Source organism: Notothenia coriiceps, unplaced genomic scaffold (assembly GCF_000735185.1).
Source record: "Notothenia coriiceps isolate Sejong01 unplaced genomic scaffold, NC01 NC01_scaffold00026424, whole genome shotgun sequence".
NCBI lineage: Eukaryota > Metazoa > Chordata > Actinopteri > Perciformes > Nototheniidae > Notothenia > Notothenia coriiceps.
The window spans coordinates 518,318-538,854 of record NW_011359125.1 but is presented as its reverse complement, the minus strand read 5'-3'; the positions used below and the strand labels follow the sequence as shown (position 1 = coordinate 538,854).

Here is a 20,537-nt window from a genome sequence, read left to right as displayed (position 1 = left end):
ACACACACACACACACACACACCACACACACACACACACACACACACACTGTTGTCCATCACACACACAAGGAAAGGATAACGAACTTTGTAGGAGGAAGAGTCACAGTGCATAATTAACCCGATCGGCCGTAATGCAGAGTAGTGTGCGCGATAGGTTTGTTTGTCTGTCCAAAGTAATCCAAGTTTCTAATTCTTACGACCTTACAATGATGCTCAGTCGCCCGACAGGTTCTCGAGAGAAAAGAATGGCACTTTGAGAAACAAATTTTCTACTAATTCTTTGATTTCCTAGTGAGTTGTTGAAAATGCGAGACCAAAAAGTTTTGTTCATTTACTTTTTGAACCCATAAATGAAATTGATCTTAAAGAACTTCCCGGGGATAATACCAAACACGTACAATTTACCTATACGTTTCCTAATTTAGGGTTTCAAGTCCTGGACTCCCTAAATAGAGTCGGGTGTGTGAGGGCGAGGTTTTGTACAGTGTTGTTTGTTTATCACTTGGACTGTGTAAACGTATTATACCCAGGAGAATTTTTGTGCAGTGTAGGTTCTGTATAGGTGCTCTAACACTTGGCATCCTCACACACACACACACACACACACAGGTGTTTTAAAGGTGTGTGTAGTGCTCTTTAATGACAGAAACAAGTGAGTCAGTCTGTCAGCTCAGCTGTTCGTAGACGGGAGGGTCAATGGTCCACAGGGTTAATCTTTGGCTAATCGCACGACAATATGGAGCACGCCACCAGACACACGCACATATACACACTTCTGTCTGTGTGGTACATAACAGCTGTAATAATGGTATTATAGTGTATTAAGACAGAGATAGTTGTATTAATCATTAACTCGCAGGCAGCTGGTGGAAGTGGAATTTAAAACTGAGGTCACAGTCCACGATGAGGTCATCTCCACCTCAGACACTCTTTTGTTTCTCTCAGAAAAGAAAAGGAAAAACTTCCCAATCTTTCAAATGATTCCTCTGTGTTTTTATTGAGAGAATAAAGCCAGGCAGAAGCTTTCAATATTGACGACGCTTTCATTGTCAGTGGCCAAACACTATGTGAGGGGTACAGCAGACCATTATCACTTTTCATTTTACACACTTGACTGACTCCCTTCTCTTAGGCGCCGTGTGTTTCCACGCTCTGAATAAGTCAGCACGCTCAATAATTCACTAATTCGTCCCTCCGTGGGTTTGCACATGCATTGTAATTGAGGGACAGAGTGTGACAGCGATGATATGGCTGTAACCAGTTGTGTATATGCAGTATATGACGCGGTGATGAGGCTTTAAAACAGACGCTGCTGAGGCTCTAACACTCGGCCTGAGGGCTGAGCTGCGATACTGTCTCGTGATTCTAAAGCGCTGAAAGACTTTACTCTTCTCCACGCAGCGCCTGACCAAGTGATGGCCCGACCTGCTCCTGCCTCTGCTTCATTTCTTGCTCTCCTGTTCTTCAGATTAGGGAAATTCAGACTTCAAATGAGCGGCTTTGTGATTACGAGTTGCATCAGCGCCGGCACGACATGCAAATGTAACGAGACAGAGAAGGAGTGTAAGTGGGTAGAAGTCAAAGGAAAAGAAAGGAGAGAGAGGCGATGTTATTAGAGGAAATGAGCGAGAGAGTTGACATAGAGAGACACACGGAGAAAGGGAGAGAGGAAGGCAGGCATCTTGAAGGCAGCGGTCACACCTGTCACATCCCATTTATCTAATCCAGCGCCTACTTAAAACAGCCGCACTCTTTCTTTCGAGAGAGATGTCGCGCAAACAAAACAAACAGAACAAAAATACGGTGGGGGGGAGACGGAGAGAGAAATGGGGGGTGGAGTCAGGGGGGTGAGGGATTCTTTTTTCGAAAAAATCTGCCAGAGAGATGTCATCTCACTGCGTCCAACAATGAAGGTCATTTCCCAATCAAGAGGAATTAGCAGGGGGCCGTGGCTTCTTCAAAGATCTTGTAAATTAGGGCCCATGACATTATTTATGTGTGAAGTCAGACAGACAGCCTTATCCCAGAGGCAACTTAAATGGCTTATGATTTACAACCCCCCCCCCCCCCATTCAAACCTCCCAGCATATAATCCATGTGCCCTGCTGACACTCTTACCCCGGCTATTCTGCAAAGTCCAAGACAGAGGGATCAGAAAGACAGGAGAGATCCTCTATTGTAAGCGGATGTCACTCACTGCTTTGACACGGGCTGCAAAACTTTTTCTCATCAACATGCATTTATTCACCAGTACAAACAGAAATCCTGGATACTGTAAACGTTCGTGCCCTCCACCCTGTGCATGCGGTTGATCAGGTTTTTTTTTTTTTGCCATTTCTGTGTGTACATGTGTGACACTGTGAGTGCACATAGCCTGTAGGTGTGTGTGTGTGTTTATGTGCGAGTGCCTGCATATATGTATTTATATGCACTGGATGTGGCAGGCTGGCAGTGTGGGCGGTTCTGCCTTTAGTTTGCAGATGTCAATTCTCTTCCAAAATGACTGGAACAAAGTAAAAATTGCGCCTCACTCTCTTTATCCTTTTACTGCCTCTGCAATGGAACCGAATTAAACAACTTTTGTCTTCTTAAGCTCATCTGTGAGGGGTGGTTGGTTTAAAAACACATAACTCATGCCAAAAAAGAGAGAGGGGGGGAATCAAATGATGTTTTTTTTTTTCTACAGCCAGCACAGATGCTGCTGTTAATGTTCTTCTTTTTCAAATTCTTCCCTTCCTTCTCTGTTGAGACTCTATTTCTTCCTCTCCTTCTATCTCTACTTTCATAGCCTGACATGTCTCGGGCTGTGCAAGGTGTATGTGTGGAAAAACAATATTTGATGCTTGGCGCGTCGTTGTGGATCAAGGCATGGACAATGTGGCAGTAGGAAGAGCTGGAAACAGCTGCTCAACTGAAATACTCGCACACAAATACACATCTAGAGAATGTCACTGATCACTCCTGCAGGGGGGTAAGGACTTAGCTCCACTGCCAGAGCTGCCAATCTCCACCACATGCACTTAACACACCTCCGATTACACTGCCAGACACACACACATGTAGCAAATCCCTTTACATGCCATGGCTAAACACAGACACTGTCAGTTTTGACTCCGAAGTCCCTCAGGCTGGGACAAGCGAAAAAAAACACACATCCTCCTGTTCCAACAATATGGTGGAGCTTTTCCCCCAAAATAGATAGCCTTTTTTTTTTAAACGTGGTATATTAAACAAAAAAATGTGTATTGTCCACGAATGACACACCTGCTCTTTCCTTATCCAAAAACAAACATGCAGCTGTATTTTCTGTATTTTAAATAGCAGTTTGGCGAAAATGCACGCCAATATATTTTACCACGACCCCTCGCTGTTGACAGGCAAGCGTGTGTTGATTCATTAGTGCATCACTGGCATGTGAAATTAAGTGTGACCACTGTGTCTCAAGACTGCTCAATGACTGTGTTAAATCTGTCAAATTCACATATACACACACACACACACACACACACACACACACACACACACACACACACACACACACACACACACACACACACACATAATCACACATAATCACACATACAAATGACAAAAAAAAGAGGGGAAGAGAGGGCTCGTGGAGGAAAAATGAATAAGAAATAATGCCTGATGAAATATCTTTATAGTTTTCAATCATGGCGAGTATCTCGCCTATTAATGAAATAATTAGTGTTTGTGCATTAACACATTCATGAGAGAAGATGCTTGCCTCTGTATGATGTGAAAACAATTTTTTTCGTCAAGGATTTGCCAAACACAAACATAAAAGACTTAAAAGAAATCACGCAAGAAGGATATTTTTAAATGCACGCGCATCACCAATTAAATGCACCTTTTTAAGGTAATCCATTATTTTCAGAACTGTTTCAGAAAATGTCTATCTGTACTTACTTTTTGTATCACAACTGGATTATGTGTTGATTGGCTGACCTCACTGAACTACCACTAAAATCCTTCCCATCAGGCATTTGAACTGAACTATTATCAGCCAATCAGGGTCCAGCAGCACGGCGAGAGCTTCACATTCGATAAAAAGCCCATTTAGACAAACTACATTCATTCGCAAACCATTATGAAAACATTATTCTCATGTAGAGCCAGGGTTCGTACAAAAACAACATTTGAAAAAAGAGAATAATGTGGCACTTTCAGCTTTAAAAAAATGTGAAAGTGCTGTTTTTTATTCTGTGTGTGTGTGGCAGCTGCAGCAGGCAGGTAGAGCGGCAGGCGGGATGAAGAGGTCAGTGTGTGGCTGAGCGCTTCTCCTCCGCCGTGTTAATTTACTATGACAAGATAAAGCTGTAATCTCGTCTACCCCCCCTCTTTCTCCTCACGCTCTCCCCCCGCTGCCTCACTTCCAAGTCAACCGGTCGCAGATGAGCCATTTACTTCCCCCTATTACTTTACGACAATTGCCCTGGGAGAGATCCCCACCCCACCCCCTTAGAGTCCCACCGACACCCCCGCCAAGCTGTAAATCTCCCCTCTCCATTTCTCTTCATCCACTTTTCACTGACAGTCAGCGGCAAAGGGATTGGCACTGTAACCCCTCCCCCCACCCAAAAACATAACGTAACACACATTTTACAACATGCCAAGCAGGCAGTCGGATAAGCCCCCGGTCCACCTGCTAAACACACACACCACTTTATTAGTCACATCAGCTATTATGCTATGTATGCCCCCCTCCCCCCACACACACACACATCAAAGCTGTGACCCTTCTGCTGTCAAGTAATGGACTAGAAAATAAGTTGTGTATGATTCATCATATAGTTCAAGAGGGGTCTCTTAATAATGTCCTGAGGAAAGCCAGTGATAGGGCCAATCTTTTTTTAAATATTAATAATACTTATGCTTGTAATTTGTTTGATTTAATTACATTTCAGTATAAATATAAAGATATATTTAAACAAACAAAGGAATAATCCAATACCTGTCCTGAACAACAAAAGATAATACAGTGTGTGTGTGTGTGTGTGTGTGTTTGTCCCAGGACTTTGGTTTACAGTGGGCACCAGCAGCCACACATGCAGAGTCCACAGTGGGCGGGGCCTGACAGATAATCAGAGGGCTAATTACAGAATTAGCTTCCATTACGGCTCCTAAGCACTGTTTCATTGTTTTACAGCATGCAGGGCTTTTATCATCAGCATGGGGGAAAGGTCGACGGTGGTTATCAAAACACCGCTGTGACAAGGTGTGTATCAAGATCAGGGCCCAGGGGAAGCTAAGACAGTAAATTGCACACTGTAACTGTAAGTGAATTATTATAAATGTGGGTACAAACACATTTTAAATAAGTCCCTTAACAGACACCCTTAAATGTTAATGACATATTCTCGGGGTGGGGAGTCCACATTTTGTTGCGCAAACCTGATTTTAAAAAACAAAATAATTCATACACGTAATACCCTATTGAGTCACATCATCACACTGTACTGAACATGATTTGTAAATCGCGCCGCATGTATAGAATGTGGAATAAGCCCGGATACAGCGAGGCCTAGCTCATATTTAACATGAATCACGGAAAGATGCAATTCAACTGTACAAATACACACACAGATGCACTTACACACACAGCGCCATACATCCAGCACCACCACACAAAATGACTCACTGCAATGCCTCACATTTTGCAGTCACACAACTGTGCATCAATCGGGCTCAAGGCGAAGGCTGGTGGCACGTTCATAAAAGCAAAAACACGTGTGCACCAAAACAGTAGCCTTGAACCGTCATTTTTTCCCGTTTTCTGAATAAATATCAACATTTCTGCCTCTGTAGAAATCTCACTCTATTCAGTTCTGAATCACCCAATATATATCTTGTTATTGTTGATTAAGTTGTTTTGTATTGGGGTTTAAAAGTTGAATCTTAGTAGCCAATAGAGAAGTAAACAACATACCAAAGATATGAGTCCAGACTGTATAAGCCTTCATTTTGAAGATATTTCTGGGCTACCACTGCCATTATTTAAGTGCCAGTGTTGAAAGGAGGAGACAGAGGGAATGAATGAAAAGCAATAAAATGCTTTTACTTTAAACACCATTTCAGAAGACACTAAATAAAAAATGTCAATGATGTTGAATTCTCGCTAAATAAGTCTAACTAAATATTTTTTTAGTTTTAGAGTTATAGCTCACAAAATGTTTATGGCGGATGTACACAATAATGATTATAATGCCAAGTCAAAACTTGAGCGTCACCTTTTAAAGCTTTTATCTGTTTACATTATGGCAAAATGGCCGCATTAAAAGTTTGCCGACTTGGCTTGTAGCAGTTCCAGTTTGCAGTGTTGCCATGGATATACAGTCATTTATTATTGGATGACTTAGACACTGAAGGACACTTAGAAACGCACAATTTCTCAATCCTGCTCCATTCCACCGGCATCAACAGGTGGGTGCTTCCACAACACAATAAGCAAAAGAGGCTAGCTGTCCTTACCATGTTGGGGGGGCTGTCCAAGTTGCGGTTGTGAGGCGAACGAGGGGACACCTTGCCGCAGTAGGAGGCCAGGGGTAGGTGGATGACACCGCCCAGTCCCTCGCTATCCTCATCCTCCATTCGCTGTCTGCTGGTTGCCATGGTTACCTCTCCATCTGTCCCCCCATATGGAGAGGCTGGTCGCTTGGAAGACATCCTGGAAAAACAAGGGAGATAGAAAGACAGAGGGAGAAGGAAAAACAAGAGTGAGCAATATTCAAAGGGTGATATAATGGCTTGACGTCTGGAGTTATATGATGGACGTTTCTGTGGATAAGACTAGTTCCTGGAACCTCCTGGATAGCCTGATCCAACTTGAAATCTACTTTGCTGTGTGTTAACTGTTAAATAACCTAGCATGAAGACATATTTCCCCCAGCAAGTATACAACACATTCATTCAACCATTCTCTTTCCTCTGGATTTGATTTTGTGTTTGTCTAAAAAGTTATTTCAGTGGACACAGCTCTCAAAGTGAAAGTCCAGACAATATCCCCTCAGTCAGTCTGTGAGTATCCAGCTTTCTGGCAGACCTTCAAACACACTCTCAGGTCTTACAGTATGTTTACCACGGGGGCCATTCAACGGTCACATTTCCAAAACACGGGGCCATTACTGCAAATGGAGCCCGCTTGCACTGGCATTGTGGAGGAAATGACCATGTCTTGACAATAGGCTTTTCAGAGAGAGAGAGAGAGAGACACACAGAGTGGGAAAGAGTAGAGAAATAAGAGGGAGAGAGTGAGAGCAGTATATGCACGGTGGCAATAATTTGTGTTTATGAAAACCTCCGGACAATAGGAGAACCGGAGGAAAATAGCTAGCAACGCGAAGGCCCCGCTGTTTGCATTTGTTACCATGGCTTTGTTCCCTTGAAAAGAAAGAAAGAATATAAAGCCACATCTATTAGGTGAACTCTGTCTCTCACAAGGTACATTTGCCTCCCTGTACTTCAGCTGAATAGGGATGCAGTGAATATGCAGCAATAATAGAATTTAATGTGGTTCTCAGCATCGCCTGAGTGCTTTCAGATGCACTTGTCAGCCTTGAAGGCAGTGCGACTATGACCCTGGGTAATAGGCTGCTAAAGCTCAGTCGCACAGAGTGTGACAGGGATGGGGGCGTGGAGGGGCCTGTGAAAACTTGAGGGGATGGTTGAGTAATGGGACGCGGTAAAAAAAACGCGGAATAAGCAACAGGCGTTTGGCTCTCGTAGTCCGCTCATTTGTTTTCTCCGTTAAATTTAACAAGCTGTTTTCTGCTCATTCTCTCCTTCACCTACTCCATCATATCTTCATCTATACCTCGCCTGTGTCTGATTGGCTCTTCCTCTCCAGCCTTGCCCTCTCAAATTCTTCCCCGCTCGTCTCCGGTAAACTGATTACACTCTTGACTCTATTGGATTTCCTCTGGACTGTACATCTGGCATTGTTCCTCGGAGCAGCCCTGCCACTAATTCATTGCTTATTTACCTTATGACAGTGGAAGGGTAAACGATATTGAGTGCTGCTCACCGGAGGCGATGAGGAGAGCGCCACGCTAGGAAACGCAACATGCGCCCTTATCACATCACGGGAAGGATACAGTAAAAATCAAATAATCTCCACTTCAGAGATACCAGAGAAAACTCTTCACCACACTGATGTAATTTCATTACCTTTAATTGTTTTCGTTAGAGTTTGCCTGCAAGAGTCATAGAACTCACAGATAACCTAATAATTGAAACCAATTTACAAATTGGTGTTAGATTTGCATATTGCTGAGAACCTTTTTATCTAGAAATTTTAAGTTTTCAGAAACACAGATAAGCAATTTGTTTTTTTGTTGCAGGTTTTTATAGATTGTATGATTATATCCACTTATAGGTAGCCCTTAATTACCTTTGAAGTTAATCAGGAAAATCACCATTACAGAGACATAGAGCTTTGGCTATTCAATCAAATTGAGCAACGATCTTTAATAACCGTATTGAACTCTTTGGTTAAGGTTATAATAATCCAATTCTATCTGTCACAAATATGCTGACAGAATAGAAATCCAGTAACAACCACACATACATATCTGCTTTATCTGTTGCTCCTGGACGCTGTATCTCTGTGGACTTGCTCAGCAAGAACTGAGGCCATAAATGACCAGTAAAGAGTTTGTCATTCTTTCTATGACAAAAGATTGAGGAGATAAAACCGCTCACTGGTATGATTAAATAATATCAGACCGGAATTGACATTTATGATGCTTGCGTTACAATGACTGAGGAGAAATAAGTGTGTGTGTGTGTGTGTGCACGAGGATCTGTTGTTCCACACACCATCCAATAAGAGCGGGGGGTCCAGCTGTACAAACTGCAGGGCTTTGAGCCACGCATTACACACACACACACACATATGTGCACATACATAGAACAGAGGCCCTAACACTGCAGGTCTGTCTTCATCCCCGCCTGTTTACTTTGCCGCCTTTCACTCTCTCACACTGAGGCCTTTTGTTTCAGACGCACACACACCTCCCCTTGTGTCCTGTGCACACCTCTGCCTGCCCATAACCCCCCCACACAGACCTGGGGTGAGCTCTGAACCCTCTCTCCTCACTAATGTCGCACTTTGGCTCAGCTGCATAAGCATCCATGTGCATGTGAGGATTTGTGGTTTCATTTTTTTACAATTTTATAATCCGTCATTTAAACACAGGAGCCACACGGAAATATCTATATTGACAGAGAGTCTGTAGACAAGAGTAGTTACACATTAACACAGAAAACAACGCGCGTAACAAAAAACTCTGCGGGCCAAAGCACTTTTCTCTCAGTGGAAAACATTTCATCATGCTTTTTGCCCCTTTTCTTTTTCCTTTATACCTCCTCTCTTCTTCACACCCGTCCACCCCTCCCGTACTTCGCTACTTCTTTCTAGGTGGGTGTCTATGAATGGGGAGGCCGTTCACAGCTCCTCTCCGGCTATGAAATCCCCCTCTCCCTCCCGTTCGCCTTTGAAGTCGAATTACTATACAATTGGGCACGGCGGGTGTGCAAGTTACGCCGGCTACTTCATTTCAAGTTTGGCAGGCCTGTCATGTCGCTGGAGACCTGGAGGTTACCTGGAGGAAGCTGCTTGAAAGCGCAAAACGATGCAAGGATTAAGACAAATTTGGTTTTGTTAAGTAGATAAATTGTCTGTATCGTCCAGGTCAGAATATTAACATAATTTTACCCCGTCCAACAACTCAAACAAATCAAACCAAACACAGTCATTAACACACTAAAAACACACACACATGCTGCTAGCCTTTTCCACAAAGCAGCACTGAAGTTATATTTCAAATGACATAACACTAGCGCAACAATATGGCAGCATATATATTTTTTTACAAATAAAAAAAAACATATTTCTAATGTGCTGTTTATCTCTTCTGACCCCCAAACTGTCACTCCTCTTGCACGAAGTACACACACACATAACTGTGCACACGGTAAGAGCGCTAAGCTGAGATTAGAGCGCCACTTCCCCTTGGCTTTTGATGATTAGCGGCTCCTCAGTTAAGTCCCTCTCATATCACATATGTCCACTGCAGCTAAGTCACTAATCGGACAGCGACGCACGTCCATTAACGGGCCGAATAATCGCCGTGGACGGTGGTTAACCGTCTCCTGGCCTTGGCTTACTGTGATCAACGCTTCTATTTCATGTTGGCAAGCCAGCAGCGGAAAGTTTACTCACACGCAAGCATCTTTAAATACAGGCCGCGAGCTTATGAACACGCGAGAGAAGCCGCTCGCACACACACATAAATCTGATGAATTTAGCAAAATGGGGGCAAAGATTAGTTTCAGCTTTATTGAAGAGTGAGAAAAAATACAAAGCAACCTATCGCAGAAATGTCCCCGTATAACAAACACACACACACACACACACACACACACACACACACACACACACACACACACACACACACACACACACACACACACGGCATTCTCGCACTTTGTGTCTGGCTGCTAACATAATCATGGTGCTAACTGCTCTTGTTAACTCCTCTACTCAGAACAAGCTTTCAGGGAGCGTGGGAGCCTCCTCTGGAGAATTCCACAGTAAAGTGTGTGTGCTTCTGCATATGTGTGTGTGTGTGTGTGTGTGTGTGTGTGTGTGTGTGTGTGTGAGAGAGAGAGAGAGAAAGAGGGGGAGCAATAGAGTGGGATTAGTGAAGAACAACAGAAACAAGAAGAGATGGAGAGAGAGAAAGAGGTATGTGAAGTGTTAAACCCTGGATAAAAACACACAGACGTTTTCCTGCTCTGTTGACAATGCAATACCTTGACCTGACCTTTGACCCCTTCCCCATGACCCCATGTCATATGATCAGTCTCTAGTTAGCCTGCAGGGATACCTCCGTGTGTCTGTCTGTTTACCACACACATGTTTTCCTAAGACTCCATCACTCTCTCCCGTTTACCCCCCCCTCCATAAACAACAACAACAACAACAAATGCGGCCAAATAGTCCCCCTCCCTTTCTTCTATTGGCTATCAGAGAGGGTCAGCTGATCGCACCGGGGTGGGAGAAAAGGGGGAGGGTGGGAGTGTGCTGAGAGAAGGGAGGAAGTGGGGGAGGAGGTGTGGAGGGGGGGGGATTTAGCATTCTCCTCTGGTATTTTTCTGTCTGTCGTTCCTTTCTTTCCTTTTCTTTCTTTTTGCCCCCCTCTCGCTCCTTGGATGGAGACACGGTTATCAAGGCTCTCTGGGGACAGACAATATGGCCCAGACAATGGCCTCCAGTCCGAGGAGGTGGTGGGAGAGAGAGGGGGGAGAGAGTGAGGGGGAGAGAGAGGGAGGCCGGGACAGGGCCACAGGGGAAGAGAGGGGCAGAATGGCGCATTAGTTTGCAGAGCACGGACACTCTACTCAATTACTCCAGTCGCTCTTTCTCTCTCTTTCACAGACACACACATTCTCTCTTTTTGCAAACACACACACACACACACACACACACACACACACACACACACACACACACACACACACACACACACACACACACACACACACACACACACACACACACACACACACACACACACCACTTTAATTTAAATGAAGAACAGAGAAACACTGGAAGCCGCACTGCTCACTTAAATTAGAAATACATTTTTATCATAAGTCACAAGATTTGTCCTCTTAAACTGACCATAACTCTGAAATGAACAATCTATAATAACTCAAATACGTAGGAATAAACAGCAGTGGTAGAAACTTAGTTAAAGTTGAAAACACACATTCAAAAAAAAAAAGAATTTCAATTACCAGTCACCATCTTGAGGGAAAATTGTTACTTTTGTAAAACGATCTTCAGCACAATATTCTAAACATTAACACAAGTAAAAGTATGGCATTATTCACAAAATGCTGTACTTAAGGTGCTTTAATAACTGAATATTAATACGTGGGCAATAATGTGTACGCTGCATTTTGTGAGACAATTTTTAACTACTTTGTATTTTTGATGGTCTGTTAAATCTAAAATGATCAATCTTATTTTTATAGATTATTGAGAATAGATCAAGTTGATTTAGCAAATAATTCTAGCTACATAATACAGGCAGTTGAAACAAATACATATTGAGGAGATGGACATTCTTAAGTAATGTATCTCTAAATCCAACTAAAGTACAGTAATTGACGACATGTAATTTACCTTCCAACGCTGAAAATAAATCTGATTTACCGCTGGCAATTTAAAAAATACAGTTTGTCTTAATTAAATGAGGCAAAATCCTTCGGGTGATGATGCCGCCTTGTTGCTGAGTGCGACGCAGTAATGTCAGATCTCATCTGAGTTTGTCCTGCCTAAACCGTTCTAAGTGTTGACACAACCGCTGACACACAAGCAAACACCCCAATAAACGGAGGGGACAAATGGAGGGGTGTGAAAATCCACATCGACAGAGACCTCTTCCTCTCCTCCCTCCTCCTAAACCCCCCAACATCCCCCTTATGCCTCCCCTCTTATTCACTCTCACTTTCCTGTAACCCTGCTTCTTCTTCTTCTTCTTTTCATCAGGGAGGAATGTGTCAGTTTGACTACATCGTGTCTCCATCCTCGCTGCCACTCAAGCTCCTTCGAATGTCTCTTTTCTGTTTCATTGCTTTGGCTTCTCTGCGTTTCTCCCTATGTGTATATTTCTGTTCTGTCTGCACGAACAGATGAGGCCGTGTAAGCCAAGGCAGTCTGTTTCCACTATTTTCAGCTTCCACTGGAAATGTTGATACACAGCCGAGCGCTCGGAGATCCAACAAATGTGTTCAAATCATTAAAGACATCATTCCAATGTGAAATTAGAAAATAATATAAATTACAGTGGATTCTCGCTTTGTCGAAGCATGAAGTCGATTTTAAGCAGCTGAACAAGCGGAGATTAAAACCATATTTCAAGACTTTTGTGTGCTTAAATAAAAGGAGAATAAAAATGAACTCTTTTCAAGCCTCAACGTAGCAGCAATTACAAAATAAAACTACATTTCAGGAGAGAATTCTAATATCTAGAAGAACACATATTTCCTACAATCCAACTTCAAGAAACTCAGACAAAGTCTTCTCCGTCAAATCAAAACTCAAAGTGAATTTTTAACAACAAAATGATTTGAGGGAAAGAAGTGTTAAGAAGAGAGAAAGAGGAAGTTGGATGATAAGATGAAGTAGAAGCATGAATGAAGGAGCGGACACTTACAGAGACGCAGGAACCGAGAGCATCGCGACCACCGAGCCTGGAGAGCACACACACTGGCAGCTCACACACACTCCGCTCCGCAGAGAGACTAGTGATCGACACACACACACACACACACAGGAAACACACACACTCACGGAATGGAAGATACCCCTCTCCTGCTCATACACATACATCCACGTACGTACGGATGCATACACACACACACATACACACACACTCTCGGCCACAGCCACAGTGATGGAGTGCATTACTGGAAAGCAAGACTTTTAAGCGCTCTCCTCCTAAGTCATTGTAATCCCTGCATTTATCTCCATACATTCTGCTTTTCTGTGTAATCCCTTAAATTTGTAATTCCTCCTAGCTGTTGTTATCTTTTTTTTTCTCTCCTCAACCACTTTGCCGGATTGAATGGTTTATTAAAAACACATTTTTGCCTCATCTAAATGTGTTCTTAATTCAAGGGGGCCCCTGAAATCCCCCCCCTAACCCCTCCGACCCCAGTTTATCTCGGAACAAAGATTAGTTTCATCGGGGAAAAACAGAGCGCTACTTTAATGCAATAAAAGTCAAGCAGGGGAAGGGGAGAGGTGTGTGTTGTGTGTTAGTAATAAAACGCCGGGTATTATAACATAATCTGTTTCTCGCAGCGTTAGCATCAAACGGCCATTATTCCACAGGCAAAAGCCACTTGTGTTGACAGTGTCGGGAAAGGGCAAGAGGCTTCGCACCTCTAAATGAAGCAGGCCCGCACACACATCAGAGGGGCACAGTGAGATTAACATTAGCATAAGGCAAGAAGTCGAAAACACAACAACACCATGCCGATTGACAATAGGATTACCGAGGGTTTGCATGTGTTGGATTTTGGATTAAGTGGAAAAATAAATCATAAATAAACATATATCAAAAGAAGGGGCTGAGCAGGAGAGCAGCGTGCAAACATTTCACATTCGGATAGAACAAGTTATTAATTTACAAGTTTTTTTAATGATTTAGAAACAAAGTATGTATCTGTATCATTTGGACTTGTTGATAGCACCTTTATCTAAATAGGCTGTTACAGAAAGAGACGTCCTAAAGCTTATAAAGCAGAAGTTAATAAAGTTGTGGTGAGCAGTGGAGATGAGAGGAGGGGATCACACATTTTGACTATGACACAAACACACACATCTCTGTCTGTTTTTCACTCTTCCTCACTCTTCCTCACACAAACACACGCGCAGTTTTTTTAATCAGTTTGTCCATGGAGGAATTGAACACAACTTCAGTAAGGAGTGACGGAGGAGGAAAAGAGGGACAGTTATGTTACTTCTGGGACACACACACTCTCCCAAAAGACAAGGAGTCAATCATCAACTCTCCATTTACCATCAGTGACTGTCACACACACACACACACACACACACACACACACACACACACACACACACACACACACACACACACACACACACACACACACACACACACACACACACACACTCTCTCCAGCCTCAAACTCAGCCGACTCGCTGAGACTCTTCCCATGCTTTACTCACAGTCTTCCCTTCACACACACACACACACTTTCTTCTCCTCTGCTCCCTGCCCTGCCTTATCTCTGCCCTTCTCCGTGCTGTCCCTGGTCTCTGTCATCTCAATTTTTGAGCGTGTGTGTGTGTGTGTGTGTGTGTGTGTGTGTGTGTGTGTGTGTGTGTGTGTGTGTGTGTGTGTGTGTGTGTGTGAGAAAGCGGCACGTACCTGTTACACTCCTGAGGTAGCTCAGGCTCAGTGAGCATGCTGGAGTGAGGGTCCGTCGCTCTCGTCAACAACAACATAAAACAGTCCCACAATGCTCAGATGAACAAGGTTAGTCTCCCCAAAACAAGACGGGATAGAAGTGATCCTTCAACCTCTCACACACACTGCTGATTCTCTCTCTCTCGCTCTCTCTCTCTCTCTGTGTGTTCCTCTCTGTCTCTCTACTCACACACTTTCAGCCTTACACCCTCCCTCACTCTCTCTCTCTCGCTGCCTCTGTCCCTCCTCTTCTCCCTCCCTCGCTGTAAGCTGTGAGATCTAGGCTCAGCTCTTAAAGGGCCAGCAGCAGAGCCTCTTTCTCTTTTCGCTCAGTGTGTGTGTTTGTCTGTGAGAGTGTTTGTGTGTGTGTGAGAGAGAGAGAGAAAAGGGGAGGGGCCATTTGACCATAGGGCTCATCACACATGAGCGCTGCCCCCTTCGTCAAGTCCATCTCTCCCTCTCTCTTGGCTTTCACTCACTCAGACAACGTTGACAGATCATGTAGACACACTTCAGGGTGACAAGCCCTCATGCACTCTACAATGCAACACAAAGCAAATTAATCAATATGAGATGGACTAAAGACAATTATATTTAACAAGCTCTTTATTACGTTCCTGTCTTTTCAATTTTCTCTGTCTTTAAACTTTTATACCACATGGCTAAAAAAAAATCATATTTCACACTTAATACTGATTTTTTTTAAAGTTAAATCAAACAAATTAGATAGATACACTTGCTTTGGCATGAACCTACATAACACAACAGGAAAAGGAACGTTGAATACAAATAAAATAGGGCCCCTTTAAGATGTTAAATGTTTCAACAATATTGCCCCTTATTTTCGACGTGTCCTCTTTAAAGTAAAATACTTTTAAGGGGTGATGAAGGTACCTTATACTGTAAGTGAGCTGTACAATATAATCAGCAGCTGTGTGTGATTTAGGAATTGTGTGTACTTTCATTAACGCTACATTACAACTAGGGCTGCTAGGGCTGCTCATTAATCGTATTTTAATCGTATTTTAATCGCGATTACGATTATGGCTTGCAACGATTACGAAAACAACGTAATCGAAATAAAACGATTATTTTTTTATTATTATTATTACTTTTTTTTTCAGTTGAATTATACTTAAAGTTCAGGGTAATCAACTGTTAAAAACATACTGTTCAAATGTTTTTCTCCAATAAATGGATGTTTTCAAAGTCAATGAATAATCGCATTTAATAATCGCAATTACAATTATTGAACCAAATAATCGAGATTATGATTTTTGCCATAATCGAGCAGCCCTAATGTAACGTAACATTCCTTCAGCAAAGCAATCTATAATCGTTAACAAAATAAAAACAAAAGACAGGATGCTCAGACATAAATAAAACACAAAAAGAAGTGAGAGGGAGCAGATCTCAGACACCATGAAATCCTGCTGGATCCCTGAGGGTCCGCTAACAACCAATGACAGCGAAGATGAGAACGAGAGAGTGGGGATAGTAAATCTGCAACTGTCCCCCTTCCTGCTCAAATCCCTGGTGGAATTAGCTAAGAGTGTCTGGGGGAGTAATAAATGCCTTTTTCCAGGTCAAAAGGAGAGAGCCTCCTCCCTCGCCTCTCACCTTCCTCCCTCTCTGTGTTCACTAACATTCGACTCCAGCAGAGTGCTGTCACAATCACTTACTCTATCTGGAGCCTCTGTAACCTCAGAAGCCTATTTTCATAGACCTTTGTCTGCCAGGTCAGTGGTTCACAACCTGGGGGGCAGAACCCCTCCAAGATTTAATAAGATATTTTAAACTTGAAGGGTTTTTGAAAGAACAATCCAGAAATAAAAGTCTGTGTCATCATGGCTAAATGCAAATGTTACATTTCAATATTGAGTTTTTCTAGTTTTTGCGACCACTCAAAGAGCTTTTACAACAAAAGTCTGTATCCACTAGTTCACATACACATTCATACAGAGGTATTTTGTTATCTAACGTTTATAATCTCCACTGTTTCTTGTAAGTTAATAGATAAGTAAGTAGACACTCTTTTCAAAAGGGTCAAAAGGCAAAAGGGTTTGTGATGAATCTTAATGTGAATGAAAACATTTTAAAATAGTAGTTCAGTACAAACACAGAAAAGTGTGTGTGTTTGTGTAGGATTGAAATAATCTAACAAAAATAAAAGGAGTTTTTGTCCATCCGATTAAGTTCACAAGTTTTTCTTAAGTCCAAGGTAAGGTTTGTTTGGATAAGCGGTTCTCGATAAGCTGCATTTCCAGAGGAAGCAATCAACCAAACAGACTGTTTTATAAAATGATGGTATGACAGATACATTTCCCATGTGCTGGCGTTATTAGTCTGCTGTTAAACACATGTATTACTCACAGTGATATGTTCTCATTGGACAGTTTCATGATGTAATGTGTTTTCAATGACTGTGCATACTATTTATCAAGCTGGCAGTCTGACCCGGGTCAATGCTTGACTTGATTCATTAGTCCCAGTTTATATTCATGACCTCAGGAAAACAACATCAGGTCTGTCTGAATGAATGAAGGAAATGATATTCCCTTAGGGACTGAACGACTAAACTGTAAATACGTTACCATCATTTCATATTAATGACTTGCCACGACTAATTAGAAATAGGCCTCATCAGCATTATGTCACCCTTCATGTTCATCAGATACAATTATAGGTTTTTTGTTTGTTAATGGGGGTTGAACGAAAGCAATTGATTAATAGTTTCAGTTAAAACAGAAGACAATCTGGAGATGAATCAATAACAGTTGAATGCTTTTAAAATGAATTAGGTTGAGGTCACACAGAAACACACACATGGCCAGGGAAATGGCAGATATGCAGATGAACAATTCATTATTAATAAGGTCTAAATGCTTCCATTATTTCAGAAGCCTGTTGCTAAGCAAGCAGAACTCTGTGGTTTAACATTTCAGCTGCAGCTCAAACATGAGTCTGCCCCTGCAGCTGCTCAAATACCATTTTGACAAGGTTGAGTTTATATTTTGTAAAGGTTTTTAAAGAAGAGTGCATACCTGTGTACTCTTGGGACTGACAATTATTTATTAACTTCTTAACAAATTATCTTGCAATAGTTACCTCCGCCAAAGAGGTTATGTTTGTGGTTTGGTTTGGTTGTTTGTCAGCAGGAATCAGGATTGGGCCAAGGAACAATTTAGTACACTTTGATGCAGATGGTGATTTATCACTTGGAAACAGCATTGACAGAAGAGTGCGCTCTCTGAGTGGCCATTAAGCTTCTTCAATTAATTGATTGACTGTTGGTCAATAACATGTCAAACTAATATTGAGAAAAATCCCTTATCTTATACTGTAGTCCAATCCAATCCACTTTATTTGTATAGCACATCATAAAAACAGGGGAATTACCAAAGTGCTTCACACCAAACATAACATTATAATAAAATATAATATTATAATAATAGATAAAAGGCACACATAAGAAAAGATAAGAGGTTAAAAGGCACACATAAGAATTAATACAAGGTACATAAAGGCTAAGGACAGACAATAAAGGCAAATCGATAAAACATAGCTCAGACTGACTCAAAAGCGAGGCGAGACTTAAAAGTTTGGAGGGTGGGCGACAATTTGACATGGGTTGGGGCAGGTCGTTCCAGAGCCTGGGGGCTACCGCTGAGAAGGCTCGATCTCCCCTGGTCTTCTTCTTGGTTTTAGAGACTACCAGCAGCAGCTGATCGGCCGAACTCAAAGCCCTTGAGGGGGTGTACACCTTTAGGAGGTCGGAGATGTACTGAGGGCCCATTAAGCGATTTAAAAACAAACAATAAACTCTTAAAATGAACTCTAAAATGGACAGGAAGCCAGTGGAGTGAAGTCAGAATTGGTGTGATGTGCTTATGCTTGCGTGTTCCTGTAAGCAGCCGAGCTGCAGCATTTTGTACCAGCTGCAGGCGTGCCAGCGTGGTCTGGTTTAGGCCGGCATAAAGTGCATTACAGTAATCTAGACGCGTAGAAACAAAGGCATAAATTACACGCTCAAAGTCTAAAAAGGATAAAACCGGTTTAATTTTGGACAGGAGCCTCAAGTGATAAAAACTGGACTCAACCACAGTGTATCTGTTTATCCAATTTAAAAGCACTGTCGATTTTGACGCCCAGATTTGTGACCATGGGTTTTGCATATGGTTGCAGGGAACCCAGGTCAATGGAAGGGACATCACCATTTGGTCCAAATACAATGACCTCATTTATGTTTAAAAAGTTTAGCGCCATCCAGGCCTTTAAGTCATTAAGACAGTCAACCAGGGGCATCAGAGAGCTGGTTTTTATTTTTTTAGGGGTAGGTATATTTGTCCACATAAAGGTGGTAGGAGACGCCATGTTTTCAAAAAATGTGTCCAAGGGGGAGAAGGTATAAGGATAATAAAATGGGCCCCAAAACAGAACCTTGGGGAACTCCACAGGATAGGGGGGCAGAAGACAATGTAAAGTCACCAAGTCTAACAGAGAAAGATCTCTGGGACAAATAGGACCCGAACCACTCAAAGGCAGTGCCCCCGATATCCACACAGTGCTCTAGACGAGAGATAAGGATGGAGTGGTCAATCGTATCAAAGGCAGCTGTGTGGTCTAAGAGCATAAGGATGGCAGAGTCACCAGAGTCTGTAGTGACCAGGAGGTCATTGAATACCCTATAAGGGCAGACTCAGTACTGTGAAGCGCTTTAAAACAGGACTGAAAAATATCGAACATATTGTGTGCATGTATAAAAGACTGCAGCTGTAAGAGTACGGTTTTCTCCAATATTTTTGAGATAAAAGGAAGCTTAGAGAGGGGTCTGTAATTTGAGAAGACAGAAGTGTCCAGATTTTTTTTTTTTACCAGGGGTGCCACAACCGCTTGTTTGAAATAAACTGGCACAGAACCGGACTCGAGGCTGCTATTTATAATTGTATGGACATTAGATCCAATAGTGTCCCATATCTCTTTGAAAAGTCGAGGAGGGACTGGTTCTGTGGGACAGGATGAGGGTTTTAATTTAGTAAAAATGTCACTGAGAGATGACAACGACACAGCCGGGTCCAAACTGCTGGAAGACAGCAGTGCATGTGATGTCAAAGGAGGGGTCAAAAGAGGGTGGTTAGATACAGGCTCTAATAGTGGAGATCTTGTCTATAAAATACTAGAAATAATATCAGAAAAATAACTCATCTTTTCAGCTTTTACAATGCTCTGATACTTTCTCCAACTGTCTTTTAAAATGTCTATGAGTTACATGAAGCTTGTCCTTCTTCAACCTGCGCTCAGCCTGCCGGCACTCACACCTGGCAGCACGAGTGACGTCATTGAGCCAGGGTTCAGATTTAGCTCTGGGGCGCATGAATTTCAGGGGAGCAACAATGTCAAGAGCTCCAGTGTAGGTAGAGAGAAAGGCTGAGGTTAATTGCTCAGTGTCCAGGGAGTCAGAGGACATAGTGTCAGACTGGGCTAAGTTTACAACTTCAGTTGAAGA

At 42.5% G+C, this 20,537-nt stretch overlaps 1 protein-coding gene across 1 annotated transcript in view; it reads right to left on the bottom strand.

Annotated features, from left to right (window-relative positions):
• The window catches only part of LOC104957108 (transcription factor SOX-5-like), a 20,284-nt gene extending 5,078 nt beyond the window's left edge, over nt 1-15,206 (bottom strand). Inside the window, exons 1-2 of the mRNA XM_010784721.1 lie at nt 14,993-15,206; nt 6,495-6,690 (exon numbers count right to left, since the gene is read on the bottom strand). Coding sequence (XP_010783023.1) covers nt 6,495-6,690; nt 14,993-15,069 — 273 coding nt within the window. The 5' untranslated portion in view covers nt 15,070-15,206. The remainder of the gene's footprint in view (nt 1-6,494; nt 6,691-14,992) is intronic.
• Nucleotides 15,207-20,537: the final 5,331 nt, after the last annotated feature.